At 43.4% G+C, this 19,338-nt stretch overlaps 1 protein-coding gene across 1 annotated transcript in view; it reads right to left on the reverse strand.

The window, feature by feature from the left end:
* Positions 1-9,840: 9,840 nt before the first annotated feature.
* Positions 9,841-19,338, reverse strand: part of LOC140371587 (voltage-gated potassium channel subunit beta-2-like) — a 50,999-nt gene continuing 41,501 nt past the window's right edge. The window contains exons 12-14 of the mRNA XM_072458752.1: positions 11,074-11,194; positions 10,654-10,742; positions 9,841-9,930 (exon numbers count right to left, since the gene is read on the reverse strand). Coding sequence (XP_072314853.1) covers positions 9,841-9,930; positions 10,654-10,742; positions 11,074-11,194 — 300 coding nt within the window. The remainder of the gene's footprint in view (positions 9,931-10,653; positions 10,743-11,073; positions 11,195-19,338) is intronic.

A 19,338-nucleotide genomic window follows, 5' to 3' on the forward strand; every position in this document is an offset into this window, starting at 1 on the left:
ACATAAACAGACAAATATCAAACCCTCTCTTCATCTTTACAGTGTTTATATTATTCTGTACATTTTATACCTCAAAGAAACATCTTTAAGTCTTTCTTGATGTCTTTAGTACAACAATAACACCTTAATAACACATCACTTCAACCATTATTCAAACCAATAACTGCAATAATTGCACTATAAATTGAGTATATATTCAGATTATATATTCAGACCAATTATATTTGATTTTATTTGTAAACTCTACATTTTATTTATGCCTTTTTTCATGTATTTTTCTCCTATTATTATATTATAATTTATTGTTTTATGTTGCACTTTATTTCTGAAATAAGTTTCTCGTTTTTGAATCCTGTTCATTGACAACAATCAAGTCCTTTCTGATTCTGATCATTTTAATTTAATTAGGCCATAATTGTGTTTCTTTTGTTGTTTAGTTGATTCTGATACTAATATTTTTATTTCGCGTGTTCTTTTCTGTCTTTGTTCTTTTTTTAAAATTGAAACATAATAGAATGTGTGAACATTCAGCTGTTTCTCTTTCGTTTAGCTCTGGAAATATCAGGTGAGTGTGAGGTCCAAACACATGTGCTCTGGTCTGACCTGGGATTGAACCATCAACCTTTAGGTTTAAGGGCAAACGCTTCACACTGAGCCACTGTCATTAAGTGCTGCAACATAAACAAGACACAATCTGTTTGCTCCTGTTTGGTCCTGGTCCTGGTCATGGTCATGGTCCTGGTCCTGGTCCTGGTCCTGGTCCTGGTCCTGGTCCTGGTCCTGGTCCTGGTCCTGGTCCTGGTCCTGGTCCTGGTCCTGGTCCTGGTTGAACTGGTCTGAGGAAAGTCCCTGAGAAACTGCTCTGAGCCAATCAGAAAAGAGAAGAGGTCAGAGTCAGCTGTTACCGAGGAGAACGCAACAGAAACACAGCTGAAGATGACACTCACACACACACAACACACAGACACACACACACAAACAGACACAAACACACACACACACACACACACCGACACACACACACACACACACAACACACAACACACACACTGTTGTGTTTGGTGAATGTCACATGTGCAGAAGTCTCTTTCTCACATGTTTTCATCAGTATTTTATTTTCAGTTCATCTTTCGTTCGTTCACTTCTTGAATATTTCTCATTTGAAAAGTGTCAGTGGTTGAACTAAAAACAGTCAGAGGTGGAACAACAACTCAATTGTGTGAAAAACAGATACAGGCACAGACAAGTACTCAAGTAAAAGTAAAAGTATGACATGAAAAAGTATCTGTTTCCTTTATCAGGCCCGAGCCTCAGCAGAGCGTCAGGCCTAAACGTGCAGGTGGGGCCCTGTCGCCCCTGCCACACACAGAGAACATGCACACTTACACATACATGAACACACAGAGAACATGCACACTTACACATACATGAACACACACAGAGAACATGCACACTTACACATACATGAACACACAGAGAACATGCACACTTACACATACATGAACACACACAGAGAACATGCACACTTACACATACATGAACACACAGAGAACATGCACACTTACACATACATGAACACACACAGAGAACATGCACACTTACACATACATGAACACACAGAGAACATGCACACTTACACATACATGAACACACACAGAGAACATGCACACTTACACATACATGAACACAAAGAGAACATGCACACTTACACATACATGAACACACACAGAGAACATGCACACTTACACATACATGAACACACACAGAGAACATGCACACTTACACATACATGAACACACAAAGAACATGCACACTTACACATACATGAACACACACAGAGAACATGCACACTTACACATACATGTACACACACAGAGAACATGCACACTTACATATACATGAACACACAGAGAACATGCACACTTACACATACATGAACACACAGAGAACATGCACACTTACACATACATGAACACACACAGAGAACATGCACACTTACACATACATGAACACACAAAGAACATGCACACTTACACATACATGAACACACACAGAGAACATGCACACTTACACATACATGAACACACAGAGAACATGCACACTTACACATACATGAACACACACAGAGAACATGCACACTTACACATACATGAACACACAGAGAACATGCACACTAACACATACATGAACACACACAGAGAACATGCACAATTACACATACATGAACACAAAGAGAACATGCACACTTACACATACATGAACACACACAGAGAACATGCACACTTACACATACATGAACACACACAGAGAACATGCACACTTACACATACATGAACACACAAAGAACATGCACACTTACACATACATGAACACACACAGAGAACATGCACACTTACACATACATGAACACACAGAGAACATGCACACTTACACATACATGAACACACACAGAGAACATGCACACTTACACATACATGAACACACAGAGAACATGCACACTTACACATACATGAACACACACAGAGAACATGCACACTTACACATACATGAACACACAGAGAACATGCACACTTACACATACATGAACACACACAGAGAACATGCACACTTACACATACATGAACACACACAGAGAACATGCACACTTACACATACATGAACACACACAGAGAACATGCACACTTACACATACATGAACACACACAGAGAACATGCAAACTTACACATACATGAACACACAGAGAACATGCACACTTACACATACATGAACACACAGAGAACATGCACACTTACACATACATGAACACACAGAGAACATGCACACTTACACATACATGAACACACACAGAGAACATGCACACTTACACATACATGAACACACACAGAGAACATGCACACTTACACATACATGAACACACAGAGAACATGCACACTTACACATACATGAACACACAGAGAACATGCACACTTACACATACATGAACACACAGAGAACATGCACACTTACACATACATGAACACACACAGAGAACATGCATACTTACACATACATGAACACACACAGAGAACATGCACACTTACACATACATGAACACACACAGAGAACATGCACACTTACACATACATGAACACACAGAGAACATGCACACTTACACATACATGAACACACAGAGAACATGCACACTTACACATACATGAACACACACAGAGAACATGCACACTTACACATACATGAACACACAGAGAACATGCACACTTACACATACATGAACACACAGAGAACATGCACACTTACACATACATGAACACACAGAGAACATGCACACTTACACATACATGAACACACAGAGAACATGCACACTTACACATACATGAACACACAGAGAACATGCACACTTACACATACATGAACACACAGAGAACATGCACACTTACACATACATGAACACACACAGAGAACATGCACACTTACACATACATGAACACACAGAGAACATGCACACTTACACATACATGAACACACAGAGAACATGCACACTTACACATACATGAACACACACAGAGAACATGCACACTTACACATACATGAACACACACAGAGAACATGCACACTTACACATACATGAACACACAGAGAACATGCACACTTACACATACATGAACACACAGAGAACATGCACACTTACACATACATGAACACACAGAGAACATGCACACTTACACATACATGAACACACAGAGAACATGCACACTTACACATACATGAACACACACAGAGAACATGCACACTTACACATACATGAACACACACAGAGAACATGCACACTTACACATACATGAACACACAGAGAACATGCACACTTACACATACATGAACACACAGAGAACATGCACACTTACACATACATGAACACACAGAGAACATGCACACTTACACATACATGAACACACAGAGAACATGCACACTTACACATACATGAACACACAGAGAACATGCACACTTACACATACATGAACACACAGAGAACATGCACACTTACACATACATGAACACACAGAGAACATGCACACTTACACATACATGAACACACAGAGAACATGCACACTTACACATACATGAACACACAGAGAACATGCACACTTACACATACATGAACACACAGAGAACATGCACACTTACACATACATGAACACACACAGAGAACATGCACACTTACACATACATGAACACACACAGAGAACATGCACACTTACACATACATGAACACACAGAGAACATGCACACTTACACATACATGAACACACAGAGAACATGCACACTTACACATACATGAACACACACAGAGAACATGCACACTTACACATACATGAACACACAGAGAACATGCACACTTACACATACATGAACACACACAGAGAACATGCACACTTACACATACATGAACACACACAGAGAACATGCACACTTACACATACATGAACACACACAGAGAACATGCACACTTACACATACATGAACACACACAGAGAACATGCACACTTACACATACATGAACACACACAGAGAACATGCACACTTACACATACATGAACACACAGAGAACATGCACACTTACACATACATGAACACACACAGAGAACATGCACACTTACACATACATGAACACACACAGAGAACATGCACACTTACACATACATGAAAACACACAGAGAACATGCACACTTACACATACATGAACACACACAGAGAACATGCACACTTACACATACATGAACACACAGAGAACATGCACACTTACACATACATGAACACACAGAGAACATGCACACTTACACATACATGAACACACAGAGAACATGCACACTTACACATACATGAACACACACAGAGAACATGCACACTTACACATACATGGACACACAGAGAACATGCACACTTACACATACATGAACACACAGAGAACATGCACACTTACACATACATGAACACACAGAGAACATGCACACTTACACATACATGAACACACAGAGAACATGCACACTTACACATACATGAACACACAGAGAACATGCACACTTACACATACATGAACACACAGAGAACATGCACACTTACACATACATGAACACACAGAGAACATGCACACTTACACATACATGAACACACAGAGAACATGCACACTTACACATACATGAACACACAGAGAACATGCACACTTACACATACATGAACACACACAGAGAACATGCACACTTACACATACATGAACACACACAGAGAACATGCACACTTACACATACATGAACACACAGAGAACATGCACACTTACACATACATGAACACACACAGAGAACATGCACACTTACACATACATGAACACACAGAGAACATGCACACTTACACATACATGAACACACAGAGAACATGCACACTTACACATACATGAACACACAGAGAACATGCACACTTACACATACATGAACACACAGAGAACATGCACACTTACACATACATGAACACACACAGAGAACATGCACACTTACACATACATGAACACACAGAGAACATGCACACTTACACATACATGAACACACAGAGAACATGCACACTTACACATACATGAACACACAGAGAACATGCACACTTACACATACATGAACACACAGAGAACATGCACACTTACACATACATGAACACACACAGAGAACATGCACACTTACACATACATGAACACACAGAGAACATGCACACTTACACATACATGAACACACAGAGAACATGCACACTTACACATACATGAACACACACAGAGAACATGCACACTTACACATACATGAACACACAGAGAACATGCACACTTACACATACATGAACACACAGAGAACATGCACACTTACACATACATGAACACACACAGAGAACATGCACACTTACACATACATGAACACACAGAGAACATGCACACTTACACATACATGAACACACACAGAGAACATGCACACTTACACATACATGAACACACACAGAGAACATGCACACTTACACATACATGAACACACAGAGAACATGCACACTTACACATACATGAACACACAGAGAACATGCACACTTACACATACATGAACATTGGCCGTGTCCAATGTGTCGCCGTCTCTTTCATGTTTAGATAAAACAGTGAAAAGTGCAGAGCGGAGCACGAAGCCCGGCGGCCCGAGGGCCGATGGATGCCGCTTGCGGCTTTAATTCCTTTTTTAAAACCCTCCAGTTACTTTAGTCCTGACCAAGTCAAGCACAAAGATGTGGGTCAGGCTCCTGAGGAGACGTCCCAGTGTCCCTGAAGGACACGTCACATGTGGAGGACACATTGTCCTACAATAAAGACTCATCTCATGTTGTACTTTGTTCAAACTCGAGTGTAAAACAGGCTGATCTGAGCTGCAGGAGCAGCTTCACTTTAATCCGGCTCAGCAAGTTTCATAATTCTTTCTCTTTCTCTTTCTTCTCATGCTCTTGTGTCATTAATAAAGATCAGATGAAATTAATAAATAATACATTAAATAACCTGTATTTGCTGTAGTTTCTGAGTTTTACTGGAGAAACATTCAACACAATAATAACCATGAACTGTAAAATATAACAATGAAAGTGAATAAAGTTGTTTAGTTTGTGTGAGAATGTGAAATACTGATATAGTTTTGTTTCGTGTGAAGATTGTGTGTTTGTGAAAGTGTTTGTGTCACATGGTCTGATCTGTCCATCATTATTCAGACTAAACTGTGACTTTGACTGTGACAAAAGTCAAGAATCACTTTATCTCCTCAAACACGCTCACACTGAGGCGCCCCTGGTGGACAGTTCAGGAACTACAATAACAGACCCATGGATGACGTCACACTTTTCTCTCTCTAACGAGTCAAACCAGAAGATCATGTGACCAACACTCTGGGGACTTTCCACACAAAGTGTAAGAGCTGTGGACCAATCAGAGCGTCCGCTGCTGATGACTCACCTGTCGTCAAGGACAGAACATCTGAAAGTGTGTAGCAGCCTGCGCCCCCTGCAGGTCTGAAAGTGTGTAACAGCCTGCGCCCCCTGCAGGACTGAAAGTGTGTAACAGCCTGCGCCCCCTGCAGGTCTGAGAGTGTGTAACAGCCTGCGCCCCCTGCAGGTCTGAAAGTGTGTAGCAGCCTGCGCCCCCTGCAGGTCTGAGAGTGTGTAACAGCCTGCGCCCCCTGCAGGTCTGAGAGTGTGTAACAGCCTGCGCCCCCTGCAGGACTGAGAGTGTGTAACAGCCTGCGCCCCCTGCAGGTCTGAAAGTGTGTAGCAGCCTGCGCCCCCTGCAGGACTGAAAGTGTGTAGCAGCCTGCGCCCCCTGCAGGTCTGAAAGTGTGTAACAGCCTGCGCCCCCTGCAGGACTGAGAGTGTGTAGCAGCCTGCGCCCCCTGCAGGACTGAAAGTGTGTAACAGCCTGCGCCCCCTGCAGGACTGAAAGTGTGTAGCAGCCTGCGCCCCCTGCAGGACTGAAAGTGTGTAGCAGCCTGCGCCCCCTGCAGGTCTGAAAGTGTGTAACAGCCTGCGCCCCCTGCAGGACTGAAAGTGTGTAACAGCCTGCGCCCCCTGCAGGTCTGAAAGTGTGTAGCAGCCTGCGCCCCCTGCAGGTCTGAAAGTGTGTAGCAGCCTGCGCCCCCTGCAGGACCACAAACTGGACTCAAAACACAGACTGAACAGGAAGAGCCAGAGTCGGCTCCACCTCCTGAGGAGACTCAGGTCTTTTGGAGTGACAGGGCCGCTCCTGACAGGGCCGCTCCTGACAGGGCCACTCCTGAAGACTTTCTCTGACTCTGTGGTGCATCAGCTCCTGTAGGTGTGGTCTGCTGGAGCAGCAGCGTTTCATAAATCTAAAATGACACATAAAGTCTCTTAAACTGGAAACACACATTTTATATTTATATTTAATTCATTCATCTTGTAGTGCTTGTTCAGGGGTCGTGGGCCCCTTGGCTTGTTCAGGGGTCGTGGGCCCCTTGGCTTGTTCAGGGGTCGTGGGCCCCTGGCCTTGTTCAGGGGTCGTGGGCCCCTTGGCTTGTTCAGGGGTCGTGGGCCCCTTGGCTTGTTCAGGGGTCGTGGGCCCCTGGCCTTGTTCAGGGGTCGTGGGCCCCTTGGCTTGTTCAGGGGTCGTGGGCCCCTGGGCTTGTTCAGGGGTCGTGGGCCCCTGGCCTTGTTCAGGGGTCATGGGCCCCTGGAGCCGGTCCCAGGGACATAAACACGGCTCAGGAAACAACTAATCAAATACTGTGGAAACACCAAACATGAAACAAAATGTGTGGAAAACCTCAGAAAAACTAAATACTAAATAAAATACTATAAAGTAAAATCACACTTTTTAACAAAACACAGACTCATTTCAAACACGTGACATTTGTGTTGGTTTGTTTTCTGTTTTGCAGGTTTCACTTTTTGCTCCTGAAATACATTGGAATAACAGAGCTCTGTCTCCCCCTGGTGGAGAGACTGAACCTGCAGGAGAAGTTTATCCACAAAGATTTAACGATGTCTTTATAAAGTGTGAAAGAACAAACAAAACATGACTTTTGTGAAGAAAGAAAACTTTAAACTCAAGTGAAATATGAAGTTTGTTCAAACTCTTTTAATTATAAATCCCTCTTAAGGGTTATAAACAATAAACCTGAACATTATTCAAACCAATAACTATTTGCACTATTCTGACCAACTGTAAATTGTGTATATAAAGTCTATTATATTATTAATAATTATATTATTATTATGTAAAATGTGAATTCTACATTTTATGCCCTTTTTGAAAAATGTTGCCATTATTATTCATTGTTGTTTGTTTCACCGTGTGAATCGTGTTTTGTGACAAACTCTTTTGAGAATAAAACTCACACACAAATTTTATCAATCTTCAAATACTTTTCTCTCTTGAACTTGTTCTACTGTAAATGATTCATCAAAAACATCTGATTTTGAACATTTGAGTTGGTCCTAAATGACTCCAAAATGCATCTGTTTGAAAATGAATATTGCCTCTCGAAGAAGAAGAAGAAGAAGAAGAAGAAGTTCGTTAAAAGTCTAAAGTGTAAACATGTTCTGGCGATTTCCCCGTTGGAATAACGTGGGAGGTTTTGGTCATCGCTACGGCAACGATATAACAATTATGACATGAGTCTCATTGACAAAATTGAGTTGCGGTTGTGTCAAGGGCCCTGAGACCGTCCCACACATAACTGCAGGTGCAAGAGGAGCTGGAGAAGGTCCTGAGCCTGAAGGTATCAGTGGTTTCCATAGTGACCGGAGCACTTGGGGCACTGACCCCCAAACTGGAGCTCCAGGAAAAACATCAGCAAAGATACTGAAGAACCCTCAAGCTCCCAGGGGCTCCCAGGGACTCCCAGAGTCTCCCAGGGGCTCCCAGGGGCTCCCAGGGGCCTCTGGCAGAAGCTTTTACTGTCACTGCCTCGTCAACTAAATCATTTCTATCAAGTCAATTCAACACCAATAATGTATTCAATAATAACTTACTCCTGCCACTGGTGGTGGAGTGGAGAGCACATATGCCTGTGGCAGGCTGCGTCGTGAGGTCAGATCTGGCACTCGAACGTTTGCTGCATGTCACTCTCCGCTCTCATCCCAATAAAGTCGACAGGCAAACATCAGTCTACAGATACATTCAAAAATAAAGGAATTGACCTGGTTTAGTTCTGGAGAAATGTAAAGCTCACACACTTTGAGTTATAAAGCTTTATTTTCCATAATGTGTTGCATAAAACATGAATAATAAATACATTAATAAATGACTGTCATTATTATTATCAGACTTAGATGTCAGTCTTTCTGTTGGTCTGAGGTTTGTTTCCGAGGAGAGCGTCCATTTCTGACACAACCGACACATCCAGACGAGAAAGAACCTGCAGAGGACAAGAACTAAGAGTCATCTGGAGCGAGGACAAAGAACCTGTGGAGGACAAGTACAAAGAGACATCTGGAGCGAGGACAAAGAACCTGGAGGACAAGAACAAAGAGTCATCTGGAGCGAGGACAAAGAACCTGGAGGACAAGAACAAAGAGACATCTGGAGCGAGGACAAAGAACCTGGAGGACAAGAACAAAGAGTCATCTGGAGCGAGGACAAAGAACCTGCAGAGGACAAGAACAAAGATTCATCTGGAGCGAGGACAAAGAACCTGCAGAGGACAAGAACAAAGATTCATCTGGAGCGAGGACAAAGAACCTGGAGGACAAGAACAAAGAGTCATCTGGAGCGAGGACAAAGAACCTGGAGGACAAGAACAAAGAGTCATCTGGAGCGAGGACAAAGAACCTGGAGGACAAGAACAAAGAGTCATCTGGAGCGAGGACAAAGAACCTGGAGGACAAGAACAAAGAGACATCTGGAGCGAGGACAAAGAACCTGGAGGACAAGAACAAAGAGTCATCTGGAGCGAGGACAAAGAACCTGTGGAGGACAAGAACAAAGAGTCATCTGGAGCGAGGACAAAGAACCTGTGAGAAGCAGGAAGGGTCTCGAAGGAAGGGGGAGGAGTCTGGGGGAGAGGGAGGAGTTTTAAGAGAAGAGGGAGGATTCTGAAGAGACAGGGGAGGGGTCTGGAGAAAAGGGGGAGGAGTCTGACCTTAACTGCACCCAGATTCTCCTGCAGCTGTTCAGTGTTGGAGACGCCCAAAAGAACCGAGGACACGCCCTCACTGCGCAGGCACCAGGCTGAAATACACAAGTATAAATATATAAGAGTACACAAGTATAAATATATAAGAGTACACAAGTATACATTTATAAGAGTACACAAGTATAAATATATGAGTCCGCAAGTATACATTTATAAGAGTACACAAGTATAAATATATATGAGTACACAAGTATACATTTATAAGAGTACACAAGTATAAATATATATGAGTGCACAAGTATAAATATATATGAGTACACAAGTATAAATATATATGAGTCCACAAGTATACATATATAAGAGTACAAACAAGTATAAATATATACATGTACAAAGCGGACAGACTAAGAGATGTAAAGTATTCACCGATGGCGAGCTGCGCGGCGGTGCAGTTCAAGCGCTCGGCCACTTGGTGGAGCTCTCTGATCTTACTGAGCTGCTTCTTCCCCTCGTCACTGCAAAGACGCTCTCTCAGCCACGAGTAACCCTGAAACACAACCACAACCACTGAAACACAACCACTGAAACACAACCACAACCACTGAAACACAACCACTGAAACACAACCACTGAAACACAACCACAACCACTGAAACACAACCACTGAAACACAACCACTGAAACACAACCACAACCACTGAAACACAACCACAACCACTGAAACACAACCACTGAAACACAACCACAACCACTGAAACACCACAACCACTGAAACACAACCACAACCACTGAAACACAACCACTGAAACACAACCACAACCACTGAAACACAACCACAACCACTGAAACACCACAACCACTGAAACACAACCACAACAACTGAAACACAACCACTGAAACACAACCACAACCACTGAAACACAACCACTGAAACACAACCACAACCACTGAAACACCACAACCACTGAAACACAACCACAACCACTGAAACACAACCACAACCACTGAAACACAACCACAACCACTGAAACACAACCACAACCACTGAAACACAACACACAACCACAACCACTGAAGCACAACCACAACCACTGAAACACAACCACAACCACTGAAACACAACCACTGAAAAAAAACCACAACCACTGAAACAACCACAAAAACACAACCACAGAAACACAACCACAACCACTGAAACACAACCACAACCACTGAAACACAACCACAACCACTGAAACACAACCACTGAAACACAACCACAACCACTGAAACACAACCACAACCACTGAAACACAACCACAACCACTGAAACACAACCACTGAAACACAACCACAGAAACACAACCACAACCACTGAAACACAACCACTGAAACACAACAAAAAACACTGAAGCACAACCACAACCACTGAAGCACAACCACAACCACTAAAACACAACCACAACCACTGAAACACAAAACACAACCACAACCACTGAAGCACAACCACTGAAACACAACCACTGAAAATAAACCACAACCACTAAAACACAACCACAACCACTGAAACACAACCACTGAAACACAAAACACAACCACTGAAACACAACCACTGACACACAACCACAACCACTGAAACACAACCACTGAAGCACAACCACAACCACTGAAACACAACCACTGAAACACAACCACTGAAACACCACAACCACTGAAACACAAAACACAACCACAACCACTGAAAAAAACCAACCACTGAAACACGACCACAACCACTGAAGCAACCACAACCACTGAAACACAACCACAACCACTACCACTGAAACACAACCACAACCACTGAAACACAACCACAACCACTGAAACACAACCACTGAAACAAAACCACAACCACTAAAACACAACCACAACCACTGAAACACAAAACACAACCACTGAAACACAACCACTGACACACAACCACAACCACAGAAGCACAACCACTGAAACACAACCACAACCACTGAAACACAACCACAACCACTGAAACACAACCACTGAAACAAAACCACAACCACTAAAACACAACCACAACCACTGAAACACAAAACACAACCACTGAAACACAACCACTGACACACAACCACTGAAACACAACCACAACCACAGAAGCACAACCACTGAAACACAACCACAACTACTGAAACACAACCACTGAAACACAACCACAGAAACACAACCACAACCACTGAAACACAACCACTGAAACACAACCACAACCACTGAAACACAACCACTGAAACACAACCACAACCACTGAAACACAACCACACCCACAGAAGCACAACCACAACCACTGAAACACAACCACAACCACAGAAGCACAACCACTGAAGCAACCACAACCACTGAAACACAACCACAACCACTACCACTGAAACACAACCACAACCACTGAAACACAACCACAACCACTGAAGCACAACCACAGAAACACAACCACTGAAACAAAACCACAACCACTAAAACACAACCACAGAAACACAAAACACAACCACTGAAACACAACCACTGACACACAACCACAACCACAGAAGCACAACCACTGAAACACAACCACAACTACTGAAACACAACCACTGAAACACAACCACAGAAACACAACCACAACCACTGAAACACAACCACTGAAACACAACCACAACCACTGAAACACAACCACACCCACAGAAGCACAACCACAACCACTGAAACACAACCACAACCACTGAAACACAACCACAACCACAGAAGCACAACCACTGAAACACAACCACAACTACTGAAACACAACCACTGAAACACAACCACAGAAACACAACCACAACCACTGAAACACAACCACTGAAACACAACCACAACCACTGAAACACAACCACACCCACAGAAGCACAACCACACCCACAGAAGCACAACCACAACCACTGAAACACAACCACAACCACTGAAACACAACCACAGAAGCACAACCACTGAAACACAACCACAACCACTGAAACACAACCACTGAAACACAAAACACAACCACTACCACTGAAACACGACCACTGAAACACAACCACTGAAACACAACCACTGAAACACAACCACAACCACTGAAACACAACCACAACCACTGAAACACAACCACAACCACTGAAACAAAACCACAACCACTGAAACACAACCACTGAAACACAACCACAACCACTGAAACACAACCACAACCACTGAAACACAACCACTGAAACACAACCAAAACCACTGCCACTGAAACACAACCACAACCACTGAAACACAACCACAACCACTGAAACACAACCACTGAAGCAACCACAACCACTGAAACACAACCACAACCACTACCACTGAAACACAACCACAACCACTGAAACACAACCACAACCACTGAAACACGACCACAACCACTGAAACACGACCACAACCACTGAAACACAACCACAACCACAGAAGCACAACCACTGAAACACAACCACAACTACTGAAACACAACCACTGAAACACAACCACAACCACTGAAACACAACCACTGAAACACAACCACAACCACTGAAACACAACCACACCCACAGAAGCACAACCACACCCACAGAAGCACAACCACAACCACTGAAACACAACCACAACCAATGAAACACAACCACTGAAACACAACCACTGAAACACAACCACAACCACTGAAACACAACCACAGAAGCACAACCACTGAAACACAACCACTGAAACACAACCACTGAAACACAAAACACAACCACAACCACTGAAAAAAAACCAACCACTGAAACACGACCACAACCACTGAAACACAACCACTGAAACACAACTACAACCACTACCACTGAAACACAACCACAACCACTGAAACACAACCACAACCACTGAAACACAACCACAACCACTGAAACACAACCACAACCACTGAAACACAACCACAACCACTGAAGCACAACCACAGAAACACAACCACTGAAACAAAACCACAACCACTAAAACACAACCACAGAAACACAAAACACAACCACTGAAACACAACCACTGACACACAACCACAACCACAGAAGCACAACCACTGAAACACAACCACAACTACTGAAACACAACCACTGAAACACAACCACAGAAACACAACCACAACCACTGAAACACAACCACTGAAACACAACCACAACCACTGAAACACAACCACACCCACAGAAGCACAACCACACCCACAGAAGCACAACCACAACCACTGAAACACAACCACAACCACTGAAACACAACCACAGAAGCACAACCACTGAAACACAACCACAACCACTGAAACACAACCACTGAAACACAAAACACAACCACTACCACTGAAACACGACCACTGAAACACAACCACTGAAACACAACCACTGAAACACAACCACAACCACTGAAACACAACCACAACCACTGAAACACAACCACAACCACTGAAACAAAACCACAACCACTGAAACACAACCACTGAAACACAACCACAACCACTGAAACACAACAAAAACAACTGAAACACAACAACAACCACTGAAGCACAACCACAACCACTGAAACACAACAACAACCACTGAAGCACAACCACTGAAACACAACCACTGAAACACAACCACAACCAATGAAACACAACCACTGAAACACAACCACAACCAATGAAACACAACCACTGAAACACAACCACTGAAACACAACCACAACCACTGAAACACAACCACTGAAACACAACCACTGAAACACAACCACAACCACTGAAACACAACCACTGAAACACAACCACTGAAACACAACCACTGAAACACCACAACCACTGAAACACAAAACACAACCACAACCACTGAAAAAAACCAACCACTGAAACACAACCACAACCACTACCACTGAAACACAACCACAACCACTGAAACACAACCACAACCACTGAAGCACAACCACAGAAACACAACCACTGAAACACAACCACTGAAGCACAACCACAGAAACACAACCACTGAAACAAAACCACAACCACTGAAACACAACCACTGACACACAACCACAACCACAGAAGCACAACCACTGAAACACAACCACAACTACTGAAACACAACCACTGAAACACAACCACAGAAACACAACCACAACCACTGAAACACAACCACTGAAACACAACCACAACCACTGAAACACAACCACAACCACTGTAACACAACCACAGAAGCACAACCACTGAAACACAACCACTACCACTGAAACACAACCACAACCACTGAAACACAACCACAACCACTGAAACACAACCACTGAAACACAACCACAACCACTGCCACTGAAACACAACCACAACCACTGAAACACAACCACAACCACTGAAACACAACCACTGAAGCAACCACAACCACTGAAACACAACCACAACCACTACCACTGAAACACAACCACAACCACTGAAACACAACCACAACCACTGAAACACAACCACTGAAACACAACCACAACCACTGAAACACGACCACAACCACTGAAACACGACCACAACCACTGAAACAAAACCACAACCACTAAAACACAACCACTGACACACAACCACAACCACAGAAGCACAACCACTGAAACACAACCACAACTACTGAAACACAACCACTGAAACACAACCACAACCACTGAAACACAACCACTGAAACACAACCACAACCACTGAAACACAACCACACCCACAGAAGCACAACCACACCCACAGAAGCACAACCACAACCACTGAAACACAACCACAACCAATGAAACACAACCACTGAAACACAACCACTGAAACACAACCACAACCACTGAAACACAACCACTGAAACACAACCACTGAAACACAACCACAACCAATGAAACACAACCACTGAAACACAACCACTGAAACACAACCACAACCACTGAAACACAACCACAGAAGCACAACCACTGAAACACAACCACAACCACTGAAACACAACCACTGAAACACAACCACAACCACTGAAACACAACCACTGAAACACAACCACAACCACTGAAACACAACCACACCCACAGAAGCACAACCACACCCACAGAAGCACAACCACAACCACTGAAACACAACCACAACCAATGAAACACAACCACTGAAACACAACCACTGAAACACAACCACAACCACTGAAACACAACCACTGAAACACAACCACTGAAACACAACCACAACCAATGAAACACAACCACTGAAACACAACCACTGAAACACCACAACCACTGAAACACAACCACAACTACTGAAACACAACCACTGAAACACAACCACAGAAACACAACCACAACCACTGAAACACAACCACTGAAACACAACCACAACCACTGAAACACAACCACACCCACAGAAGTACAACCACACCCACAGAAGCACAACCACAACCACTGAAACACAACCACAACCACTGAAACACAACCACAACCACTGTAACACAACCACAGAAGCACAACCACTGAAACACAACCACTACCACTGAAACACAACCACAACCACTGAAACACAACCACAACCACTGAAACACAACCACTGAAACACAACCACTGCCACTGAAACACAACCACAACCACTGAAACACAACCACAACCACTGAAACACAACCACTGAAGCAACCACAACCACTGAAACACAACCACAACCACTACCACTGAAACACAACCACAACCACTGAAACACAACCACAACCACTGAAACACAACCACTGAAACACAACCACAACCACTGAAACACGACCACAACCACTGAAACACGACCACAACCACTGAAACAAAACCACAACCACTAAAACACAACCACTGACACACAACCACTGAAACACAACCACAACCACAGAAGCACAACCACTGAAACACAACCACAACTACTGAAACACAACCACTGAAACACAACCACAACCACTGAAACACAACCACTGAAACACAACCACAACCACTGAAACACAACCACACCCACAGAAGCACAACCACACCCACAGAAGCACAACCACAACCACTGAAACACAACCACAACCAATGAAACACAACCACTGAAACACAACCACTGAAACACAACCACAACCACTGAAACACAACCACTGAAACACAACCACTGAAACACAACCACAACCAATGAAACACAACCACTGAAACACAACCACTGAAACACAACCACAACCACTGAAACACAACCACAGAAGCACAACCACTGAAACACAACCACAACCACTGAAACACAACCACTGAAACACAACCACTGAAACACAACCACTGAAACACAAAACACAACCACAACCACTGAAAAAAAAACAACCACTGAAACACGACCACAACCACTGAAACACAACCACTGAAACACAACCACAACCACTACCACTGAAACACAACCACAACCACTGAAACACAACCACAACCACTGAAACACAACCACAACCACTGAAACACAACCACAACCACTGAAGCACAACCACTGAAACAAAACCACAACCACTAAAACACAACCACAGAAACACAAAACACAACCACTGAAACACAACCACTGACACACAACCACAACCACAGAAGCACAACCACTGAAACACAACCACAACTACTGAAACACAACCACTGAAACACAACCACAGAAACACAACCACAACCACTGAAACACAACCACTGAAACACAACCACAACCACTGAAACACAACCACACCCACAGAAGCACAACCACACCCACAGAAGCACAACCACAACCACTGAAACACAACCACAACCACTGAAACACAACCACAGAAGCACAACCACTGAAACACAACCACAACCACTGAAACACAACCACTGAAACACAAAACACAACCACTACCACTGAAACACGACCACAACCACTGAAACACAACCACTGAAACACAACCACTGAAACACAACCACTGAAACACAACCACAGAAACACAACCACAACCACTGAAACACAACCACAACCACTGAAACAAAACCACAACCACTGAAACACAACCACTGAAACACAACCACAACCACTGAAACACAACAAAAACAACTGAAACACAACAACAACCACTGAAGCACAACCACAACCACTGAAACACAACAACAACCACTGAAGCACAACCACTGAAACACAACCACAACCACTGAAACACAACCACAACCACTGAAACACAACCACAACCACTGAAACACAAAACACAACCACAACCACTGAAACATGACCACAACCACTGAAACACAACCACAACAACTGAAACACAACCACAACCACTGAAACACAACCACAACCACTGAAACACAACCACAACCACAACCACTGAAACACAACCACTGAAACACAACCACTGAAACACAACCACAACCACTGAAACACAACCAAAACCACTGAAACACAACCACAACCACTGAAACACAACCACTGAAACACAACCACTGAAACACAACCACAACCACAGAAGCACAACCACTGAAACACAACCACAACCACTGAAACACAACCACAACCACTGAAACACAACCACTGAAACACAACCACAACCACTGAAACACAACCACAGAAACACAACCACTGAAACACAACCACTGAAACACAACCACTGAAACACAACCACTGAAACACAACCACAACCACTGAAACACAACCACAACCACTGAAGCACAACCACTGAAACACAACAACAACCACTGAAACACAACCACTGAAACACAACCACAACCACT

The sequence above is a fragment of the Eucyclogobius newberryi genome, unplaced genomic scaffold, assembly GCF_026437365.1.
Source record: "Eucyclogobius newberryi isolate DKJ021-1_F unplaced genomic scaffold, fEucNew1.0.hap1 SCAF_22, whole genome shotgun sequence".
Classification (NCBI taxonomy): domain Eukaryota; kingdom Metazoa; phylum Chordata; class Actinopteri; order Gobiiformes; family Gobiidae; genus Eucyclogobius; species Eucyclogobius newberryi.